Here is a 24,220-nt window from a genome sequence, read left to right as displayed (position 1 = left end):
CCAATATCATATCATGATGGTCAGCTATAATAGGTCAGGAGAAACAATTCAGACAGGAAACCAATGGTAAGTAATATAAGCAATTACAAATCACTGTATACCTCAACAATGAGCTAGACCATGTCATATAGTGATAATATTATGAGTCAGGTTTGGAGATGACAAAATCATTTAAGAGAAACTATTCAAACAGGAAAACCAATTTAAAGTAATGTAAGTAACTATAAATTATTGTAAACTTCAAAAATGAGCTAAACCCATAGCATATAGTGCAAGTGACAACTTTACAAAGTTCAGAGATGACAAAATCATTAAACAGAAACAATTCAAACAGGAAAAGTAATTGTCTGATTAAAATGACAAAAAAGTTAACAAAGAAACAAATATGACAGACAGCAATACAAGACAAGCAACCCTCTTGTCAAGTTGTCGTACTGGTCATGCACAATTAAATAAGTATCATTATGACTTATAAATTACTGCAGATTCATGCCCAGTCCTTTGCTATCCTCAATCTATTCCTCGCTGGAACGCACCACTATTTCTCTTTCTGTGATATATTCCAAAATGACTATCTGTAGGTTATACATTAACTCTGGTCTCTGAAATCCAGCCTTAATTAATTATGGATAATTACGATCAATAAATAATTAATTATCACACAGTTTTTAAACAGGTGTACTTCTTACAATGATTATTGATTCTGGTCAACTCTACAAACTAAGTTCCCAATATCTTCTTTTAGGGGGTACAATCGAATTCTGACTCCAAATGTGTCACAATCAACGTAATCATGAATATCATGTATATTTTTTATCCAGGTGTAACTTGAAAATCAACAAAATAAGAAATTTCTTCTAACTTCCAAATATATTCTTAATTTATAGAGTTCGACTAATTCTTAGTCCAAATGTGTCAAAATCAACATAACTCATGAATATCATGTATATTTTTTATCCAGATGTGTCAAAATCAACATTTTCTTCTAGGTTCTAAATATCTTCCTCAAGAGTTTGAGCCAATTCTTAGTCCACGTGTGTTACAATCAACATAATCAGAGATCACATATATTGTGCTTATGAAGATAATCCACATTGACCGTCCACAAGCTTTTGAAGATAATCCACATGGACTATTAACATCAAATTCCCGCTGATAATCTAGAACTATTGTCTACAGGTAATTAACAGCGTATTGTCACAATTACACAGATTATTAATGACATCTGATGTTCCAGTCCATCAAACACATGGGATTATTGATTTGTCCATCTGATTAAATATTAATTATAATTATATGTGAAGTCCAGTATGTGTAGCAATATTGACCATGAAATAATTAGTTGCAGTCATTTGGTAATTATGTACAGACACTTTGTGGTCATCCACTTACTGACCACATAAAATCAATTTCTCTAAATATCTTAACCAATACAAAAAAAGATGTGGTATGATTGCCAATGGGACAACTCTCCATAAGAGACCAAAATGACACAAAAATGAACAACTAAAGGTTACCGTACCGCCTTCAACAATGAGCAAAGCCAATACCAGCAAAGTTTATTCACATTTAGTTAAAAGCCAGCATCAGTACCTATTGATGAAACAAACATGTAGAAATAATTATAAGGAGTAGACCAATTAAAATGGACAGAAATTCAGAAATACAATTAATTGCATAAAGATAAAGGTTATAATTAGTATTGAAAGATCCCTAAGAAGAACAAAAGTATAGAACCAACACTACAGGGAGTTATCATTAAGTGGCCTTTGAAGATAAAATCTCCATATTGTCAAAGAAACTCATCAAGGAAAATTGAGAACTAAGCCCATTCATGATAATTATATATAAGAAGAAATAGCCTAGATGCAAAAATTAAGATTTGTAAAATCATGTAAATAAACCAAATTGGTATACATAGTTTTTACATACAATTCATGATTTCAAAAGTAAATTAAATAATATATTCGAATTTAAAATCAAATAACATACCATGATTATTAATACACTGGTGTTAGTTGCATAGTCCAATTAAAATATATAAGCAGTTATTTTGAAGCAGTGGATATTTCGTATTTTGAGTTTAATCCATTAACTCTGGTTTATTTGTCAACAGAATATGAAAATAATTTCCAATTAATCACATACAACAAAGAAACTAAAACAATAGATTACACAATTAACTGGAAAAGTTATTCATTTTCTATATCCCAAGGCCAGTTATAATTAATAGCCAAACAAATTTTAGCTGCAGATGCAATCGATCACTCTGTGCATACACCAGATGCAGTCTATAAAGTAGCCAAACTTCCTTCTCAGAATTAGCAAAGGTGAAAATACAGGTGTTAAGTGGTCACTTCCTGGCTAATTATCCGTTATTTTGATCCCTTAATTAATGCCAGGCGCTCAAAGATCAATTATCCAATCAGAAGTTCATAACATTGTCCAGGTGAACCCAGCTGTGGAGGGAGAAAAGATGCAAAAATCATCATTTCAAGTCGTCCATGAAATATTCTGCCAATGTATTTAGAACTAATCAGAAAAATATACGAAAATGTAGAAAAATCATTATCCTAAACTGTGGCCAGAAAAAAATTACAAATCAAAGAAAAATCATCATTTGTAGTCATCCATGAAAAAGTCTCTAGAAATATTTATATAACACTGGACATAAAAAACTCAGAATCAAAGAAAAATCATCATCCTAAATCATCCAATAAAGATTCTCATTAAATAATTATAGCATTAGAAAAATATAAGAAGTTGTTTAAACACAGAAAAATCATCACCTAAATCCTCCATGACAATTTCTCCAGAAATAGAACATATCAGAAAAAAATCAGAAGAGTAATTAAAGTTTAGAAAAGAAGGAAAATGTGCTAGAATTATCAATGATCATTATCCATGTATTTCTTCTAACAAAAATATAACACAAAGTTCCTATATTATGTCTATGGGTATCATGAATACTTTTTTTCTGTTAATTACCGAATCTCTTGAAAGAATTTTATAGCTAATTACACTTCTTCTGTACAAGTAATATAAAAGTTAAATATAAGCTATTTATAGGTGATACTAATTGATTACAGTATCAATAGAATTATTACAAAATTACATTTTTATCAAAGTTTAGAAATATCAAATTTTATAATACATGTGTGTAACATGCATTTAATAGAACTATTCCCTTTGACCTTATAAGCTGCTATGGACCAAAACTTTTTTACATGTTTCAATTGATTCAATTTATTCGGACTAAAAATTGGACAAATTTCCGTTAATGGAGACTTTTATTTAGTTTAAATTACAAACAGCATTTAAATGGTTTACAACACACTTTATAAAGAATGTTTGTTCTTAAAAAGTTGTTGATCAAAAACTTAAATTTATTAAAAGTTTAAACCTTGCTTGGTAAAAGTTACAATTTTTAATGATTTTTTAAGTTGAAATACATCCTATTTGTCTGGGAAAAACCAGTACAACTATCTCGTTATTGTCTTTTTCTTAGAATTACAAATATCCCCTTAAAAAACATCCACCTTTTAACTTCAATTTCCATTACATAATCAGTTCATACAGTTTAAAGAACTTTAAAGTTAGTTTCATTAAAATTTACAACTTCTCTCATTAAACAAAGATCTTAAATTAAACAGTACTTTTTTTTTTCTCAATGCTTCAAAAAAATTCACAAATATTAATAAAACATCAATTAAAAATAATCTCACGCTTTTCAGAAGAAAATTTGAATTCCTCATTTTATCTGTAGCGTCAAAAACACAAAAATCCCAAACAGCAAAACTCACGAAAAATGTTGCTATACCTCCCAAAATAAAATGTCAATTTCAATGACCTGGAAATCTACACGAGATTTCCTTGTTAATAACAAACGCAGGTAAACTCTGACTAACGATTTTACCTTAATTAACACCAGACAGACTTATTGATTAGCTTATTCTATATTTAAATACGAAGCCTCATTATCCGATTGGTTTATAATATTTAAACCCCCATTCATTATATCCGTTTTGAATAAATATATTAAATATCAAACTTTAAATTTGTAACTGCATGTGAAAACAAAAATTCAATTTGACCCCAAGGTTCAGGTAAATTTTTCAGGTGTGTGCGTCTCTTCAAGGACAGGACTCTTATCTTTTATATCTTTTATATCGGAAGTGTGATTGTGAGCAGATGTACCCGGACTTTCACCCCACTAATAGACATGTTAATCCTGGGTAACCTTAAAATAAATTACACCTCTTGAGCCACTGTGTAGCTAATTTTTCAAGTCTTGAACAAACTACTGTCTGAATTTTTAGTGACACCTTTTAATACTTTATAATAGGATTGTTAAGGTGTATGCACTCTACATTTAAATGAATTTATAATAACATTGTTTGAAAACCCTTAAGGAAACAGTGAACTTTTAAATATTTTTTTCTTCAACCTTAAAAATGAGGTGATAAAAATTATAATCACAACAAATATATTCCAGTGTTAATAAACAGATTATCATTGGTCAACTCAATAGGATTGCTTTTCTCGCTTCCCTCGTACTGGCTCAAAGATAAACTTCATTCCCTGAAATGCAGGCACATTGACTAAGTACTTTTAATAACAAACAAGCACATACAGAAAGTGGTCGGACTTCAACATAAAGTCGACCTAATCCCAATCATTATAAATGACATACTTTAATAACAAAAAGATACATACAGAAAGTGGTCCGACTTCAACATAAAGTCAATCTTCCCAACCCTAATGACATTTCTAGATTATCAATCTGCATTGAAGGAATAAAATTCAATCAATTAGAAAACCCATTACACTCACATCTTTAAATCAGATAATATATTTGTACAATTAAAATATAGGTAAATATATAGGTAATATTGGGTGTAGAAAAATAAATAAGTACATATTCCTTGAAGGGAATAAAAAAGTTCTTTTAACAACACTAATGTGGGAATTAAAGAGGCTTAAGAAATTTTTTTTTTTATCTTAATGGGATATCTAAAACACCTTAAAGTGTTGATGTCAATTTAAACATAAGCAACAAAAAAGGGAAGTCAAAATAAATGATAAGTGTTCAAATATGGGCGTTTATGAAACAGGTGTGGTGGGTTTTTTTAAAGCACCTGTTGACAAAAAAAAAGTCAGATCTATGATCAAAATGAAATAAAATTAATTTTCTTCCTTTTGATTCATCAACAATCTTTATACTGAAAAAATCATTGAATTGAAACTGTCCACTGATGTGAAATCTTTTGAAAAGTCTATTCTTCCAACACGTCTTTAATTTTTCATCATCTTCAAATTGTCCATATTGGTTTATAAAACTCTTTTCCAATAAGTCATAGAATTCTCACTGTAAAATGCTGGTAAATAAAATAATATCATTTGAGTTACCTCCCATTTACTGACAGTTTCCTATACTGATAAACATTTCTATCTGACAACAGAATATATATATAAGAATTGCAAATATTATTTAAAAGATATGATGCTACTTCAAATAAACTCTTCAGTTTTTAATAATTCAATGATTTGCATTTAAGGGGGTAGACCTTAGTTCAGGGAGATAACTCTTTAAATCAGTTATGCGTTTGTAAAAGTCAAGTATCATCAATGTTTTTTAAGCATTTACCTGAAACAGATTGGAAATAATCTATGTAACCTAGAAGCTTAGAATATACTTTTGAAAATGGTTGACACAAACGTACTGATGATTTTAAGAGTTATTTCCCTTAACCTAGTTCTACCTCCTTAAAATAAATGAATCTAAAAAAGTCATAAGGCAATTACATAAATTGACTTTTTCCTTTAAAAACTTCAAATTTGATTTATACTTATATCTTTTCAAAACCACTGTTGAATTACCATTTTTGTTTTAAAAAAAATAACCCAACTTCAACTGAGGACAATAATTGATTTTTAAAAATCATTTAATTGATAGAATCTTATCATATAAAACATTTCTAAACCATTATGAGGTTCTACATGTATATAATATACTTATATAAAAATATCCAACAATTTGATTCATTACTCAAGTCATTTCATAAATATGACGATATCAAAGTAAATCAATCGTATATTAACTCTGATGACTGATTGGTTATTATAGTAATACATTGCAAAGTTATGAATTGAAAGTTCAAATACTGCAAATACTGGCAGCAGCTGCATCCAGTTTGTAAAAAGTAAAAAATAATTTATCACCAATAATATTGAATACAAAAGCTAATTTACTGAGTCAATGCACAGTAGAAAATGGTATTAGCTTACTCATCTGACACAAAATCATATTTTTCTACATTTAGGATAATTCAATTTGAAAAGTGCTAGCTTTTTGGATTCATGAATGTTCACCAAAAGAGCATCTAAGAACATATTTTTCAAACTTCAAGGCAAATCTCATAATATCAATATTATATTTAGATTACCATGATGGCAGACAAAAAGATACATGCATAGAAGATAACAAATTTAGGAATACTAAATCAAAATAGTATTAAACAATGTATACTATTTCATAATACACTAAAATCTAGCTTCTGTTTCAACATTTGTTTGGAAATATGAATTTGGGACATGACTCACTATTGTCTCTTTGACACATAAGTAACACTTTTGTTCAGTCAGAAAGGGTTAAAAGTTTCTTACATAATTTATCTTAAGACTACCTCATAGCAGATTATCTTTTTTTTTCAGACAGTTTTTCTTTAGACCACCAGGCTTTAAAATATTTGGGAATACAGGCGCGGATCCAGAGGGGGGTTCCAGGGGTTGGACCCCCTTTGTCCTGGGTTAGGAAACCCCCTTTTTAAAATGGCTGGATCAGCCCCTGGAATATCTACCTTTCTCGGATAAGCTTGCTGATTGAAATCATTGCATCAAGAGGTTTATAGTAATGCATGTTGTCAATACCTTAAATGGTTTTGACAATTTAACTACATATATATGTCATGTATGTATGACATTCTTTGGAGTATACTATTGTTCATTTAGTGGACAATTTAATGTCACAATCAGAAATAGTTGAAGGATCAGCCTTTCACTTGTTATTTTTTCTTGTGCAGAATATCATTTATTCGTTTCTTTAATGGGCACTGATTAAAGCAACCAGGCAAAGATCAAATTGTGGTCTATCTCAAGCAATTTTTTTATATGAGCTTCATTGATGACTCTTATGTAGACGTAACGCTCGTCTGGTGTACCAAGTTATAATCCTGGTACTTTTGATTACACCACTGCCAGGTCAATGCTACTGCTGGTTGACGTTTCGTCCCCGTGAGTATCACCAGCCCAGTAGTCAATATTGCGGTGTTGACATGAATATCAATAATGTGGTCATTTTTATAAATTTCCTGTTTACAAAACTTAGAATTTTTCGAGGAAAAAAAAAAGGATTTTCTTACCTGTATTTGGCACGACCTTTTGGAATTTTGGATTGTTATTGCTCTTCATCTTTGTACTTGTTTGGCTTTATAAATATTTTGATACAAGTCTTATGAAGATGAAACACGGGTCTCAGCATACTAAATTATAATACTGGTACCTTTGATAACTATAACTATTCCTACACATTTATGGCTTCCTATAAATTGTCAAGAAACACACATCTACAATATAAAATTCCTCAGACTCCCCCTACTGCTAAATCTTTCAGATACCTGCACTTCAAAAATGAATGGAATGCCCTGCTTAACCTATAGTCTAACTAAAGATATATTCTAACACTACAAAGTAACATATGAAGCTGTACACCCATTTCTTTACATAATTACATTTGACAAATACAACCATTTAATGCCAAGAAATTTATAGAGTAATTAAAAGATATCTTTTCAGGTTATCTTATTTCTTGATCTTCTATAGCTTGTAGTTGATGCATAACAAATAAGAATTTATTCTGCTGCAACAAAATATGTTTAAATATCCAACATCGTCAAAGTGAAAGTGCAGAAACTGAAAGTAGGACAACCACGTGACAGTAATGAATTCAACCTTTTTTGTCTTTAGATTTTATCAAAACACACAATATTAATCAATATATCTACTTACCTTTGACCAAATTAATTCTCTCAGGGCTTCCTCCTTCTAATTGTGTATTCATTTTTAGCTGTTATTCCGTCTATCTTCCATAAAATCTCAAAATATTGTCATCACCAAAATGTCAACATGTCCAACATGATCAACAGGGTCGAAAAAAATGTCGAAAGGTAAAAAAAATCGATGACAATCTTCCCGCAGGTGTGATTGATCTATCGTAGCCGTAAATATGAAATAATTAGTGTCATTTCATGGCTATTAACCATTGATTTTTGTTTACATAGATATAATTCAGTTATATTGCTGCACACCTTGTCAACTTTGCTCAAGGCCACTCCTGCACGTGTCATGCGCTGCATGGGTTCTTCTATTGTTTTAACAGGGGTGAATAAATCTTTTGATCAAGTGAGAGAAAACACAAATAACTTGATACCCTTTTTTTAAATAACTAAATAAATCAATCGCTTGTTTAATGAATGAAAACCTTAAGTGCATTGAATGAAGTAGGCAATCTTTTAATTACAGGATAAAGTAAGTAGGTCACGGTGATTTAGTTCAACATTTTTGCTGATAAATTATAACCGCATTCAATTGTCATAGAGTATACTGATTCTTGCCAGGGACTATCTATACTAACATTAATATAGGAAGTGCATGTTCTTGTCGATTTCTTATAGAATTGTTATAACAAAAACAGTTAATTATTTTTTATTTTTATGTATATCATTTTTTAACTTCTCTGTAACCAGTTTGTACTTGTATGGCTTTATGAGTATAAACTATCTAACTTACATGTATACTGGTGTAATCAGAAACATACATCGGTTCCTAATAGTCTTTGACCGAATATATTTATAACATTGATATACACAAAATCAAAAGACAAATAAGAATAAGATATATCAGTAGCTCACATAAAATTGAGAATGGAAATTTGGAACGTGTCAAAGAGACAACAACTCGACCATAGAAAAAAAACAGCAGAAGGTCGCCAACAGGTTTTCAATGAAGCGAGAAATTCCCGCACCCGGAGGCGTTCTTCAGCTGGCCCCTAAATAAATATATACTAGTTCAGTGAAAATGAACGCCATACTAATTTCCAAATTGTACACAAGAAACTAAAATTAAAATAATACAAGAATAACAAAGTCTATTGTTGTAAACTACATGTATATAAAGCAATATATGGAATTGCGAAAATAAGGTCCACATTGGTCAATTTTCATTTGTTGTATATACTTATAATATAGAATAGAATAGAATAGAATATTTTTATTTACCAAATTAGGGCCCCAGGAGGGCATATAGCATACCCACAATAATATTATAAACAATAACATATGCAGAACACTGATAATAAAAGATATGTAACAAGTGTTATAAAAATAATAGAATAAAAGTACCAAACTGATATATGGTGGAGGAGACTGTTCCGTGAGAGAGTAACAGCTGACAATCTCAAACGTTTCTTACCAAACTGATATATGGTGGAGGAGACTGTTCCGTGAGAGAGTAACAGCTGACAATCTCAAACGTTTCTTACCAAACTGATATATGGTGGAGGAGACTGTTCCGTGAGAGAGTAACAGCTGACAATCTAAAACGTTTCTTACCAAACTGATATATGGTGGAGGGGACTGTCCGTGAGAGAGTAACAGCTGACAATCTAAAATGTTTCCTACCAAACTGATATATGGTGGAGGAGACTGCCCGTGAGAGAGTAACAGCTGACAATCTAAAATGTTTCTTACCAAACTGATATATGGTGGAGGGGACTGTCCGTGAGAGAGTAACAGCTGACAATCTAAAACGTTTCTTACCAAACTGATATATGGTGGAGGAGACTGTCCGTGAGAGAGTAACAGCTGACAATCTAAAACGTTTCTTACCAAACTGATATATGGTGGAGGGGACTATCCGTGAGAGAGTAACAGCTGACAATCTAAAACGTTTCTTACCAAACTGATATATGGTGGAGGGGACTGTCCGTGAGAGAGTAACAGCTGACAATCTAAAACGTTTCTTACCAAACTGTTTGGATTCCACATTGAGAATATACAGTGTGTTAGGGCCTTTTGTATATCTGAAAGAATATTTCAAATCTTTTTTCTTTTACATTTGATCTGAGACTACTATAACACATGTGTTATAGTAGTCTCAGATTTGATGGATAATTTTAATAGGACTGAGGTGCTAATTTATTTATTATGGAGCCGGATCTGCCTTCCCTTCCAAAAGCCCCTGAGGTCACCCCCGTTTTTTTGTGGGGTTTGTGTTTTTCAGTATTGCTCAGTATTTTTTCTTTCTATTGTGTGTGTTGTTTGTTTGTCTTTTCTTTTTAGTCAATTGGCGTTGTAGTTCCTATTCGACTTGTGAGTTTGAATGTCATGTCAGTACCTAAAGCACACCATAGAAAACTTAAGACTGCGCAACAATACATGTACAATACATGCAATAGTAATTTGTTAACGTCTCGCCCTCAATGACATGTAGTATATACAAATTTCACATTATAAAAGTAAACATGAACCCCATCAACAACTGTGGGTGATCATCTTAAGTGGTCTGGAAGGGTAAGCAGATCCTACTCTACATATGATACCTGTCCTGTTGCTCAGCTGAGGCGGCCATGAGGCCCCCTTTTTCTGGGGAAAAATTCTGGATTCGCCTCTGTTGCTCATGTTAGAACCATATATATAATGGCTAGTATATCTATGATGAATTTAAGGACAACGGAAAAAGTGGATTAATTATGTTCTAATGTTGCTTAATTGTAGTATAGTAACAGATAAAAAAATCAAGGTGAGAAAAATTTATAAAATTTATGGAACAGACATGGAACAGTGGCAAATATTTCATGTATACTATGAAGATTACCCCGGCACCCTTTGCCATGAAAACCCCTTCGTTTTCTTCTATGTGGCTTCGGACTTTAAGTTTTGAATTGTAGTTTCATTTTCCATATTCGGATTTCATTCTTATGTAAGCCCCACTTGGCAAAAATCACATGATGCAGGAATACAGTATCTTGTAGTAAGAAAAGAAAAGAGACTCAAACAACTCAACAGAAAAAGAAGATATGATCTGATTTTCCAAATTGTCCTGTTGGATCGCTCGTAATCGATAGTCTAGAAGTATAGTTCCTGTCAATTGTTATGAATGTAAACTTTAATATATGTGGGTTAACGGGGGGGGGGCATGGGGGTCATGTTAAAATTGATGGCTAAAATTATTAGTTATGTTATTTCTTTTAAAATAGATTTTTTTTATTATGCTTAAGAACGTTAGGGTTTTATGGGACTATGTGTCAAAGGTGTATGAAGGGTAGCTCTGTCCATAAAAGCCGTGACTTTTTGCATGTGTCCTGTGACATCATTTCATGTCTAAGCAGTTTCGAATAAGTAAATTGTTAGAGTATACGCCAAGACGAGCACCAGAGTTTCAGATTTTGTTTCATTTTGTAGACTGCGTACCTTAATATTTTTTAACCGAAATAAAATGTCTTCACTGGGATCTCTCGAACTGAAACCTACAATCATCAGATTTGCAAAGACAATACTCAATTTTGTCAATTTTACGCATGGGATCGTAAAAGACAGTCAGTGGTTTGAAGTATTGCCTGTCAAAGACATGTCTACTAAGTTAGTTATAGGAACTATTCTGTTCATTCTCAGAAATTTTGCAATATTTTGACACAGAAAACACCCTTTTCTATTAAAAATAGATATTCTACATTATAAGATATCGACATTAAGTTAGAAATGGAACTTGAATAATCCAGAAAAGACTTTAGCAAAGGATTGCCACATATGTAATATGATGAACAGACCAACCTTAAAAGACAGTACCTCCATTTTGCCTTATCCTTGGAAATCTAAAATATCTTCTCATTACTTATTGATTTCTCCTAAATAAGCTGACTATAATTTAAATAGTTCTGCTTTTTAAAAAAATCATCTATTTTTCTAGATATTTAAAATTAATAAAGGTTAAGCTTTTTCATATCCAGCGGCACATATTACAGTGTTATCCAGATTCATCATTATACAATGGGGGAAAATTCCTATTATCAAATTCAATTTCAAATAAATAGATTCGTGTTGAACACAACTATGATCTGTTAGACGTTAAGCACGTTATTGCGTCAATGCCGTGAAATGCGACAGAGCAATTTGATAAATAGCTCTTGTATGAAAACTAACTAGTTCAGCTTTATTAAATTTAAATCCATAGATTAGGCAGGTATTACTGTTTCCAAAAATATTAAAAATATTCTTTAACTTTTCATAATAGTTTAAAATAATGATACAAATATTACCAAAACGTCAAAAATATGCGTGTCAGACGTAACAAATTATTCGCAAAATCACTTTTGCGGGAATTTTTGTGGTCTAATAAAAAGTTTAAAATCCGCGATAATTCGCATGAATGATAAACGTCTAATATAATTTATGACGCTATTGCTGTTTTTTGTGTTGATCGAACGGTAAAAATTTATTTTTTCAAAAATGAATAATCCTCGCCATGGTCAGGTTTCTGAAAATGGTAAGTTATCCAAATTTATCTCTTTTTAAAATATCAGATGATTTAAAATTTTGTTTTTATAAATTATTCCTACAAATGTGCTTAGATAGACCATTTCAAATCCGGAATTTTACAGCACTCGCACCACAAATAAAAACGCATTGGCCTCGGGAAAATGTCTTGCAAGATTGTCCAAAGTCGAATTTCGCCGCTTTTTACAAAAACACTGTCTGGTTCAACGTCATTTTATTAAATATTCAATTTATAGCATATAAAACAGTGCTTTTTCGTAATTGTGCTTTTACCCCACAATACGATAACATACTTTTTGATAAGCTGTTAAGTCGAAATGACTTCGTTTTTTAACAAATCAAATGTCTTGCAAGTTTGTCCACTGAGCAATTTTTTACGTTTTGGACGTTTTCGATTCGGGACGCTATACATATAATGTGTTTTCAAATTATCTCTAAAAGTTTGTTCTTTGTTTTGGTGTTAAACACCACATCATGTATAAGCGACATTTGTTGTATTTTATTGACCTGTCATCAAAGGTAGGAAAAGCCGGACATCAGGCGACCTTAAGTTTAAATAGTTGCAATAACTGTCGAATAGGATCGGAGTCGAACAAATCTCGCCACGAGCGTATCTTAAAATTACCATGCCTTTGGTCACTTTATATGAACTCATTAGGCCAATCATCCTCCTAGGCCTTCGAATTTGAAAGCAGTTCGTATTATCATATGATATATGAACGATATTTCATTGTTTTTAAATAACAAGTACGGTTCGATTTTATGTTTTAAGATCAGAGGACAAAACAAAATAACCAAATTACAAATTTCGAAAATAGATAGAATCATAGAAACCACGATAAGAACTGCAATATATAAAAGTAGTTATAATCAAATAGAAAATGAATAATTATCTAAAATGGAAAAAAAACATTGGTAATTTGTCAATAAATAGGTAAAATATTAATTACAGAACAAAAGAATTTCATATCCGAGACAGAGAGAATTAAATATGGTAAAGAGATAAAGAAACTAAAAAGAAAAGAGCAAAAAAATAAAAGTTACAATAAATATAAAGAAAAATACAACACAAGCCGAATCAGAAGTCCGAAAAGTTCATTTGCTTGCGTATCTACCAGTAGCAAATATTTCATACATATTCAAGACTTTGAAGTATCCATATCGATCAAAAATGATTACAATCAAAACGAACAAAGTATACTCGATTACCGACGTAAAGACGTTACCAATTGGGACGCAATATCGTGCGTAACGTCTGTGTGAAACGTCCAAGATGTTTAATGATTGATATATTCATTGTTGGTCTTTAATTCCAGTTTTATCCGATTATTATTTCATTGCTCCCAGCCATTGTTTTGGTGAAGAAAGGTGGGACTCTCGGAGAGAACAACTGACATTCGGCAAGGAAACTGTCAATACTAGTAAATTAAGAACTTTTATTCCGTTTTTGTTTGATATATATGTGGGTTTTTTTCTTTCTATTATTCAAATTGAAGAAACCAAGACCTTGCCGAGTGCATAGTTCTTTCAAACATATTCTTTTATCGCTGAGATGCTGTCTCGTCGTGCATCCGTTGAAATTATGCAAACATCTCATTGAGCAAATTGCAGGGATTATTAATATTGACCGTTTGGTATATGGCCATGTTTTAAGCGACACGTACATGTAGGTCATAAATTAATCTTTTGATGATGAAATCAATTCTTTTACTACTAATAGGTGCCGTAGGAGGTCAACCGCAATTTGTTGCGAGGATTCATTGTCATGTTAAACGGGCATTAGCTGCAAGATATAAAATGGAAGTATAATAGTGAAATAATAACTCGCTTTTAGTTTTGTCAAAATAAGAAACATCGATGTTTGATTATACACTTGCAAGTGAGCAATTCGACCTCACTGAAACTGTTTTTTTTGTAACTTCGAATTTTACCCTTATGCTCTAGACGAGTTACGCATAAACTAGGCGTGTTCAACTATTAAAATACAAAAAAAACCAACTCAATTTTGAAAATGAAACAAGGGTACACCAATTGGTTGATTGATTCGAACCACAAAAACTTATACAGGTAAAACGATGATGGTACAGACTAATTTAAACTTGAAATAATAAATGCAACAGACTGGGAAATTCCATTGCATGTGCTCGCTATATATACTTATATTGATGTTTATATCGCGTTATATGACTTTCGGCAGTCTTCAAAGGTCACCCCGATGGTTCATTTGTGGCAGCACCGATATTCCACCCAACACTCATATGTGTACAGAAAAGCACAATGAAGCACAACGAATAACAGAAAGACCATTACATGCAGAGCTGCGCCATGGCCATAAGCGTATGATACGTCCGTCAGTTTTCCGGCAACCATAAAGTTCCACAACTCCTCAATTTCATACCAGAAGTTTGTAAAAAAAAATTAAAAAAATAAAATAAAGGAAGCTTATTTAATAGATATAAACCAGTCACTAAAGCTGCAGGTGATATGAACAAGCATTTTTTAGTTATTGTCCGAAAATAGTAAAATCTAAAATTCATAAAAATAGAAAGGGTGCTTACGTCAATAGATAAAGACAATTGGTTAAAGCGTTTTTTTAAATTTATTCTCCAACATGTGGGCGACTGAGTGACTTCAGTTGTATGAAGTAGTTTTTGTAATAATTAAAGACCCTGAAATTCATAACAAATATTATGTACAAAGAAAGATAACTCTTCTCATTCCTGATTTCATTGGTACATGCACATGCAGAATGTGACAGGGTGAAACATGTTTAACAAACTCTCAACCCTACAATAGCATGGGACAATTGTATAGCAGCACAACCAACAATAAATAACAGATGAAAAAAGCTTGATTCATAAGATCGAAACAAAGCATTAAGAAAAAAACAAATCAAAAAGACCAATGAAACCAAGTACCGATTTTAAACATGTTTTTAAAAGTTTTAAAGTCATCAAATTGAAAGATATTTAAATTCAATTACAACTATCAAATATATGTTTCTCGAGACAGTCAAACGTTTTGTGTATTATAAAACTCGATCAAAATCGTTCTTATCGTCTAGCAAACACGCGCTCAAACTACTGTCAACTGTGCTTCTACTTTGTGCAGCATATGTTTATTGTAAAATATTATTGCAATGTTTTTTCGTACTGTATGCTTAATTATGTTTACTTACTTCAGAAAGTGCTATTGTGAGTTTGTACCTAATAAAATTGAGAATGGAAATGGGGAATCTGCATATGCATGTATCAGAATTTTAAAAGTGCTTGTCTTGAATTCTATGTCTAGAGTTAGGTCTTCTCGAGAGTTTGGAATAAGAGAATAAAATTGAGAAAGGAAATGGTGAATATGTCAAAGCGACAACCACCCGACCATAGAGCAGACAACAGCCGAAGGTAACCAATGGGTCTTCAATGTAGCGAGAATTCCCGCACCCGTAGGTGTCCTTCAGCTGGCCCCTAAAAATATGCATAATAGTACAGTGATATTGGACGTCATACTAAACTCCGAATTATACACAAGAAACTAAAATTTAAAAGCATACAAGATTAACAAAGGCCAGAGGCTCCTGACTTGGGACAGGCGCAAAATTGCGGCGGGGTTAAACATGTTTATGAGATCTCAACCCTCCCCCTATACCTCTAGCCAATGTAGAAACCTCATTTGACCAAATTTGTTTTTACTTTGCCTTTCATACATTTTTCTTTCTTTTAAGTATCGGGGAAAAGTAGGCGTCCATCGAATGCGCTTCGTCTTAATTCGCGCCTGGTATTGCTGATATTCTCTCATTATATACGAGTCATGCTATCGTCTCGTAATATGTGACTTTAGCATTTAATGTCGCATTAATATATGATGAAAACGATTTTTTTTACTATAAAGAAAATCCTACAGAAATTCGAAATTCAATGTAAACTGTCCTTATTATATACATTGGTCAAAATGACAATTTTTTATCACGTTTTAGTCAATTTCTTTTATTTTCCTTGACCAATGTTGACCCATTTTCGGAATTTCATGGATTGCTAAATATATTCAAAGTCCATAACTATTAAATTAGAGACAAAACCCTTTCAAATATATTTGGAAATTCTTCACCTTCACCTTTTTTAGGACGACCAATGCATTTGAATAGGGTTATATAATTGGAACTCCCCTTTTAATCCTAATTTTGGATCTCCCTTTAAAATTTGGATGGATCTGTCCCTTATGATAATAAACAATTGATTTCTTAATTATTTAATTAAAAATAGTGTCATGTGATCGAAATATCCAATGAAACTGTAATATAAATATGTCTATATTATATATGTCGGTTGAAGTCTTCATGGGTTACTGACTTTGAATAAGTCTTTGTGTGTTACAAGGAAATAAGACAACTGGAACTACTTTCCTAATGTAAACGAGAGGGGTCATTGGGATTATATTAAACGTAACCGAGTAAGTTGTTTACGTCGATAATTTCAAACCTTGTACTAGCAATATAGGGACCCAAAAAGGGTAAAAATCTATAAGAACCAGGAAGCAATAAGATTTGAAATGTTTACCTTATGAATAATTGTTAAGAGAATTAACCCCCAATCGATTTTTTTATTTATCTTATTCATATCATATATGTAATATATGGGTATTACATCTATATTCAAATGAATAATGAGTTTTAATAATAATTATTGTAAAACCCTATAAAACATTTAAATAGCGAAAATAGCAAACGAGGTTTCTTATAAATAGTTGAATATAATAAATGTATCATCTACTTTCGGTTTCGATGTTCTGAACACAATTTGTACAGCACAAAGTCATTATAGTATATTATATTATCAATTTCGTTATTTTGAATTTATTTTTGATGTGTAAATAAACTCATTATAAATTCAAATATTTTGTATTTACGCCAGACGCGCGTTTCGTCTACAAAAGACTGATCAGTGGCGTTTGAATCCTAAAAATGTTAAAAAGGCCAAATAAAGTACGAAGTTGAAGAGCATTGGGGACCAAAATTCTAATAGTTTGGCCAAAAACAGCTAATCTATTCCTGATAGCCTTAGTATTTCAAAAAATCAAAAGTTTTGTTAACAGTAAATTTATAAATATGACCATATCAATGATAATTCATGTCAGCACATAAGTGTTGACTACTGGACTGCATGGTGATACGCTCGGGAAATTAAAACTCAAACAGCAGTGGAATCGACTCAGCGGCTGTAAATAAACTCAAAATTAATACAAGGATTAAATTTTGTATTTACGTCAGACGCGCGTTTCGTCTACAAAAGACTCATAAGTGACGCTCGAATCTAAAAAAGTAAAAAAGGCCAAATAAAGTTACGGCTTGAAGAGCATTTAGGACCAAAATTCCTAATAGTTTAGCCAAAAACAACTAAGGTTTTCTATTCCTGAGGCAGAAGTCATAGTATTTTAAACTTTGTTAAACTTTCAAAAGTTTGGTCAACAGTAAATTTATAAATATGACCATATCAATGATAATTCATATCTGCACATAAGTGTTGACTACTGGACTTGTGACACCCTCGGGGATAGTATTTGGAACATTGCTTTGTCTTAAGTTCCAATAACTGTGAGCACTCTATGATCGGTTCTTTCTGTTTATGTCTTTTTGATTTATTTATGTGTTTAGTGCCGATTTGAAAAGAACCGATTATTCCTTTTTTATCGATGTTGTTCTGTTACTCCAATGTGTCCCGGCCATGTAAGAAGATTTGAGCGCCCAAAAAAATGTTTTTCTGTGTCCGTCTTTCCCATCTCTTGGCCGTGCAATTCAAAGGGTTACTATCAGCTTATTTGTTTTTTTCTTTAGTTGTTTTAAGAGAAGATGCTTCTTCAGTAGGAATTGTATCACAATTCATCCTGAAAGGGCCTTTTATATATCTTTGTGAAATAGAAGGGAAAAAAGACTTAAACCAGAATCGCATACATATATATATATATATAATGAACGATAAGTGCCTCTTTGTATTTCTATTTTTTGTAGATATAGTATTTACATTACACGTCCCGTTTCCGATATTTCGAACCATACCAACCAATGCGAATCGCGGTTGGTACTAATATTTGAATACTTGTGTTTGCCTGGTACGAAGATATTGTTTGAACAATGTATGACATTACAGTTAAATAGTTTATTAATTGTTTGTCTGCGATTTATTACAGATGGCTGAACCAGAGGGAACGGTAGACTGGCAAGATGGCAAATCACTATCAGAATGTATGACATACATGTTAGAGAAGGAAATTATGTGTGACGTCACATTCTATGTTGGAACAGATCAAAGTATTATCAAAGCGCACAAGTACATGTTGGCGAGCCGAAGTCCCGTGTTTTATACCATGTTTGAAGGTTCTTGTCCTGAAAAGGGAGAAATCATCGTAACAGATATTGATTCAGCAACTTTTAAAGTTTTGTTGAAGTAAGATATATATGTATGTTTGACGGTCCATTTCTGTGTGTGTTACATTTTAGTGTTATGTCGTTGTTCTCCTTTTATATTTAATGCGTTTCCCTTGGTTTTAGTTTGTTATTCCGATTTAGTTTTTTGTCCATGGATTTATGAGTTTTGGACAGCGGTATACTACTGTTGCCGTTATTTACCTGTGTATTGTGTGTAAGGGAAGGACAATTTGACTTAAAATTGGGGAAGGGGGTGTTCTGATTCCCAATTTGAAGAAATGAAATATTGTGGTCAAGCAGATGACAAAGAAACTGTCCGGGATCAAGATTTTCTGCTTGACTCATAGTGTTAAATTTTGGAAACAAATTTTATTGAAAAAAAAATAGATTCGCGCAAGAACATTTCTGATTAAGACAACACTTCATACCCTTTGAAGTTTATCGCTATTTTGTGAATTTTTCCTTTGATTTTTTCTTTGTGAGCATTTTTCATATCATGCTGCTCGCTTGAGATGGAAAATTATCGTTAGAAACTAAGGAGGCACTTGGCGTTGCTAATGAAATTTACATGAAATTGACAAAGTCATCATAGGTAAAATAGCGATACATAGATTATCATTTCATCTCAACTCGATTGAGATGCAAAGATAACGGTTCAAGAGAGACTATCAATCTCGTGGAGATGATCAACGATAATCTATAATTATTACTAGTATTCTCTATTATAATAAAACCACACAGACTCTCATAAATAAGCGATATTTTGTTTCTTTCTTTACAGGTATATTTATTCAGATGTACTGGATCTTTCACTTGACAACATTCAAGAAGTGCTTTATGGTGCCGAAAAGTATATGCTATCAACAATGAAAGATGAATGTACGAGTCTGCTCTTATCGTCAGTTGAAACATCGAATGCACCAGGGGTATTCAATGTTGCATCTCATTTTCACCTTGAGCATCTCAAAATCAAGAGTCTCGAGCATATTCAGAAAAATGCAGCTGAATGCCTGATAGCGCCAAATGCTATTAAAATGTCAAAAGAATGCATGGAAGCTATATTGAGACTGGATTCCATATATTGTTCCGAAACAGATATTTGCCGATTTCTAATAAAGTGGGCAAGTCACCAATGTGAGTCAGAATTTAAAACGGCATCCGGTGAAAACTTACGAGAATTAACTGGTCCCTTGCTGTATCTGGTCCGGTTTCCGTTGGTTGACAAAGAGTATTTTGCAAAAGAGATTGCCCATTCTGGTCTTCTGAATTCGGAAGAAGTAATTAGTGTGTTTTCTTCCCACTTTGGTAGGAAGAACGAATTTTTCGCAGAATCAGTCCGAAATTCAAAATTATGTTATAATAAGAAGGATTGCACGGTTTGGCGCCATAGATCTGTTGCTAGTCCATGGTATCATACAGGTAAAAAGTATGATGCTTTGAATGTAAAAGTGAATAGAAACATTGAACTTAAATCCGTGATTTTATTTGGTCCAGTCGGTAATGTGCCTATCTCTGTTAGGGACATAACTGTAAAGATTCTTAATGATGGCGGCCATGAAATATTTACTCAAAAGTACGAGAGCTGTACACAGAGTAGTGAACTACAAACTGTTCTTTTATCAGAACCTATTCCAATAAATGCTAATACCTTGTTTACTATAATGGTAGACAGTATAAAGTTTGATGCATACTACGGGAAACAATGTAAACAAAAATGTCGAATAGATGATATAGTTATAACCTTTGAGAATTCACCAAACTGTACCACTGGTACAAGTGTAGAACAGGGTCAAATAGCAGGGATAGAATTCAATGCATAATATAGAACTTGACATTGAACATTGTGATGACTTTAAGGTGGTACCCAACACCTTGACTAAAACTAATTTGGCTCGTTTAATTTTCTTAAAAGTTTGACAAAACATTTACTTTGACCCTTTGAAAAATATTTAAAAAAAAATTAAAAAAAATTGAACCAATCACTTTCTCGGAAAACATTTGTTAAATTTAAAGCAATTTGACAAACACGAATTTCGATCATTGAGAAGCTTAATATTTTCTTAACAATATGATGAAAACGTTAACCTAATTTTACAGAGTTATCTCCCTGTAGTGTTAATAGGTACTACCTTAAACAATTAGTTTATCGCCCCATTGTTGCCTGATAAGTGCCAAATGTATATAACAATATACAATTTATTTTCATAATGCATAAAACTCTGATTACTCGTTCTGTTTTAAAAGATAAGCACAAGCCGTTTTTTGTTAAATTATTTGTAATTTCTGTTTTATATAAATGTTGTATAGGTTTGTACATTTTATTCCTTCAAATAACTCATGATATTTATTGATATGAGCGTCACTGATGAGTCTTATGAAGACGAAACGCGCGTCTGGCGTACTAAGTTATAATCCTAGTACCTTTGATAACTATTTGCTTATGAACCAGCCCAGTAGTAATCACTGCAGTGTTGACATGAATATCAATAATGTGGTAAATTTTATAAATTTCTTGTTAACATAACTTTGAATTTTTCGAAAACTAAGGACTTTCTTTTCCCAAGCATAGATTACCTCTACCATATACTAGTATTGACAATATAGTGCCAAATGTATATAATCTGAGGATAATTATAATACTTATTCATAATGCAGGCTGTAAGTAGAAACTCGTTCTCTTTGTCTTTGGGGACGCATATTGGTGCTGAAGGAAATATAACTAGTATAGTCGTCTGTTCGTTATTTTACTGGTTGTGTTCGTTTTATAAACTATTTGTGGATTCTTATAAATTCTATATAACTTTTGGAGTATTTAAAATCTCTAAAAACCTAACATACTTCTGATTTTTTAACCTTGTATGCTAGCATTCCCTATGTGAAATTTTAAAATTGTTTGTATGTACATTAAACGAAAAATATATGTGATGTATAAAATTTTCTGACGTCAGACACGCAAATCAATGAATGTGTTTGTAGATAGATGTTTTTGTGTTCTGTTATATGGTTCCCTTTAAAATTGTTACACGATGATGACTGCTGTACCCATATTTTGACTATTTTATTTATTGTGTCTTTAGTTAACGCATCATTGTAAATAAAACGGAATTTGATTAGACTGTCATTAAAGTGAGAGGGTTAGCGCTATAAAACCAGGTTTAATCCACCATTTTCTACATTTGAAAATGCCTGTACCAGGTCAGAAATATGACAGTTCTTGTCCATTCGTTTTTTATAAGTTTTGTTATTTGATTTTGCCGTGTGATCATGAACTTTCCGAATTGATCTTCCTCTAAATTCAGTATTTTTGTGATTTTACTTATTTCTATTTATGCGTACATTTGATTTTCACAGTTAATAACTGTGCTATATTTTTCATATAGAGACAAACCGGAAGTTGAAAGGCCAAACAACGAGTAGGTTCTTTTCGTTTGTCAAACTATAAATGGAATCTGTATCAATTAAATAAATGTTTTTATATGTTGGTAATTGCTGTATTTATGTTGAATTCTGAATCAATGCCTCTCGACAGAACTCGTTCCTTTTGAGACATGTTCATGTAAAATTGACAAACTAAGTTAAAGTTTTAATTTCTTTCATGCACGTGAAAAGACGAATATAGATAAAAAAAACTTATTGTTTTTAATATACAGCATCAATAATGCCGGACGAATAGTACCTGGACTATTTGTCCGACCAATACAATGCGCATGTCACTATTTGTGTGAGAGTACGTGTAATATTATCGTCAGCAGCACCAGGGGTAGCAAATGTTTGTAATCTTTATTGTTAGGACCCAATTTTGTTACTGGTAATTGAAACTGTGTTTTCTTTATACTCTAGTATATAGTCTAATGTGGATATTTTAAGAAGAGAGAAAAAAATACTTGTAAACCAAACTCGGGTCGTGTTAATTCATACATTTTAAGTAACATTAAGGATTTTGTCTAGCTGAAAAAGGTTGACTGTAGCTGTCAGAGAGAATTATAGACACCTTGACATAAAGTTATCCATATTTTGTGTGAGGGGTTTGAAATTTTTCTTTAACATCTCCCCTCCCCCGAAAAAAGGGAAACCGCACTGTTACTGAAATCTTATTGCGCATTGCAATTTCCGGACAAATAGCCCTGGCACTATTCGTCCGGTTAGCCGGACAAAAAGCCACTCCGTTTCTTTAAAATGATTCTCTGCCATGGATTGGTCGATATACGGCATAGATAGCTAACGTCAAGTGGTAAATGTTGCGTGCATTATTATTTAGGACGATCTCGGTCAGTGAAGTTAAAAAAAATGCCGGTTTGTTTTATTTCAAATACGAACTGGTCATTTTGGAGAAAAACACGTTAAAACGATAAAGACAGTACTAGTCTATATTTCAATTTCAGTTGCCTTTTCATTTTGGAGTCAATCTCGTTAATTCGTTCGGATTTTTAATAACCAAAAAGATTCATGCATACATGTCCAAGCATAATTATTAGTTTTAAATATTGTTTGAGGAATATTCCAACTGCAGTTAATTTGTAAACCATTGTTTTACTTCAAGGGAGACGATAGAATGCATATTTTATTGATTTTCTGTCCAGGTGTATAAAAGTAGTCCGGTTGGATTTTACACATCATTTAAGATAGGTGAACTTCAAGGAATATTTCTTCTTTGGCTATCATACCCACGTGAAAAAGAAATTTTTGTTATCAAAATCAGGAAGCATACTGTAAGTTGAAGTTTTATCTCTAAATATATTTAAGCAAAACTGTCAGCGCACTTTTTGTGTACTATCGGCTGGTATACGTACTGATAGATAAAAGGACATTGTGATTTCTTCAATTTCACTGTCCCGTAAAGTTTACATGTAAATGAATTTTTGGCGGGCATTTCTCTGTTTAAAATGGAGTTAAAATTTTTCCTTTTGCTCCCAGTATTAAAATTAATAACAATAGACATTCGACATTTGTGATGACTAAATATGGGTGTCGAGTTCTTCTTTTGATTTCGATAGTTTCATTATAAAGTAGTTATTCTGGTGTTTAACGATTTCAAAGTATTTTGTTCAACTATTGTAATTGAAGATGGTGTTTTTTTTTCTAATATATACTATTAACAAGTATTTTTATCTGGTTAAAATGAAAACATTTCATAGGGTGCAGTTGTTTCATTGTTACATTTTTATACAGACAAGAATGTGAAATAAGTATATAA

At 32.0% G+C, this 24,220-nt stretch overlaps 2 protein-coding genes across 2 annotated transcripts in view; one reads left to right on the top strand and one right to left on the bottom strand.

Annotated features, from left to right (window-relative positions):
- LOC134692891 (kazrin-like) overlaps positions 1 to 8,417 on the bottom strand; it is a 72,719-nt gene extending 64,302 nt beyond the window's left edge. Inside the window, exon 1 of the mRNA XM_063553512.1 lies at positions 8,068 to 8,417. Coding sequence (XP_063409582.1) covers positions 8,068 to 8,119 — 52 coding nt within the window. The 5' untranslated portion in view covers positions 8,120 to 8,417. The remainder of the gene's footprint in view (positions 1 to 8,067) is intronic.
- Positions 8,418 to 16,935: 8,518 nt separating this feature from the next.
- On the top strand, positions 16,936 to 21,340 carry LOC134693745 (BTB/POZ domain-containing protein 2-like). Its single transcript, XM_063554647.1, has 3 exons — positions 16,936 to 17,054; positions 18,789 to 19,045; positions 19,808 to 21,340. Exons 2-3 carry the CDS (start codon positions 18,789 to 18,791, stop codon positions 20,844 to 20,846), a joined length of 1,296 nt encoding a protein of 431 aa, XP_063410717.1. The 5' UTR covers positions 16,936 to 17,054; the 3' UTR covers positions 20,847 to 21,340.
- Positions 21,341 to 24,220: the final 2,880 nt, after the last annotated feature.

This window comes from Mytilus trossulus, chromosome 12 (genome assembly GCF_036588685.1).
Source record: "Mytilus trossulus isolate FHL-02 chromosome 12, PNRI_Mtr1.1.1.hap1, whole genome shotgun sequence".
NCBI lineage: Eukaryota > Metazoa > Mollusca > Bivalvia > Mytilida > Mytilidae > Mytilus > Mytilus trossulus.
This window is presented reverse-complemented; position numbering and strand designations above follow the sequence as displayed.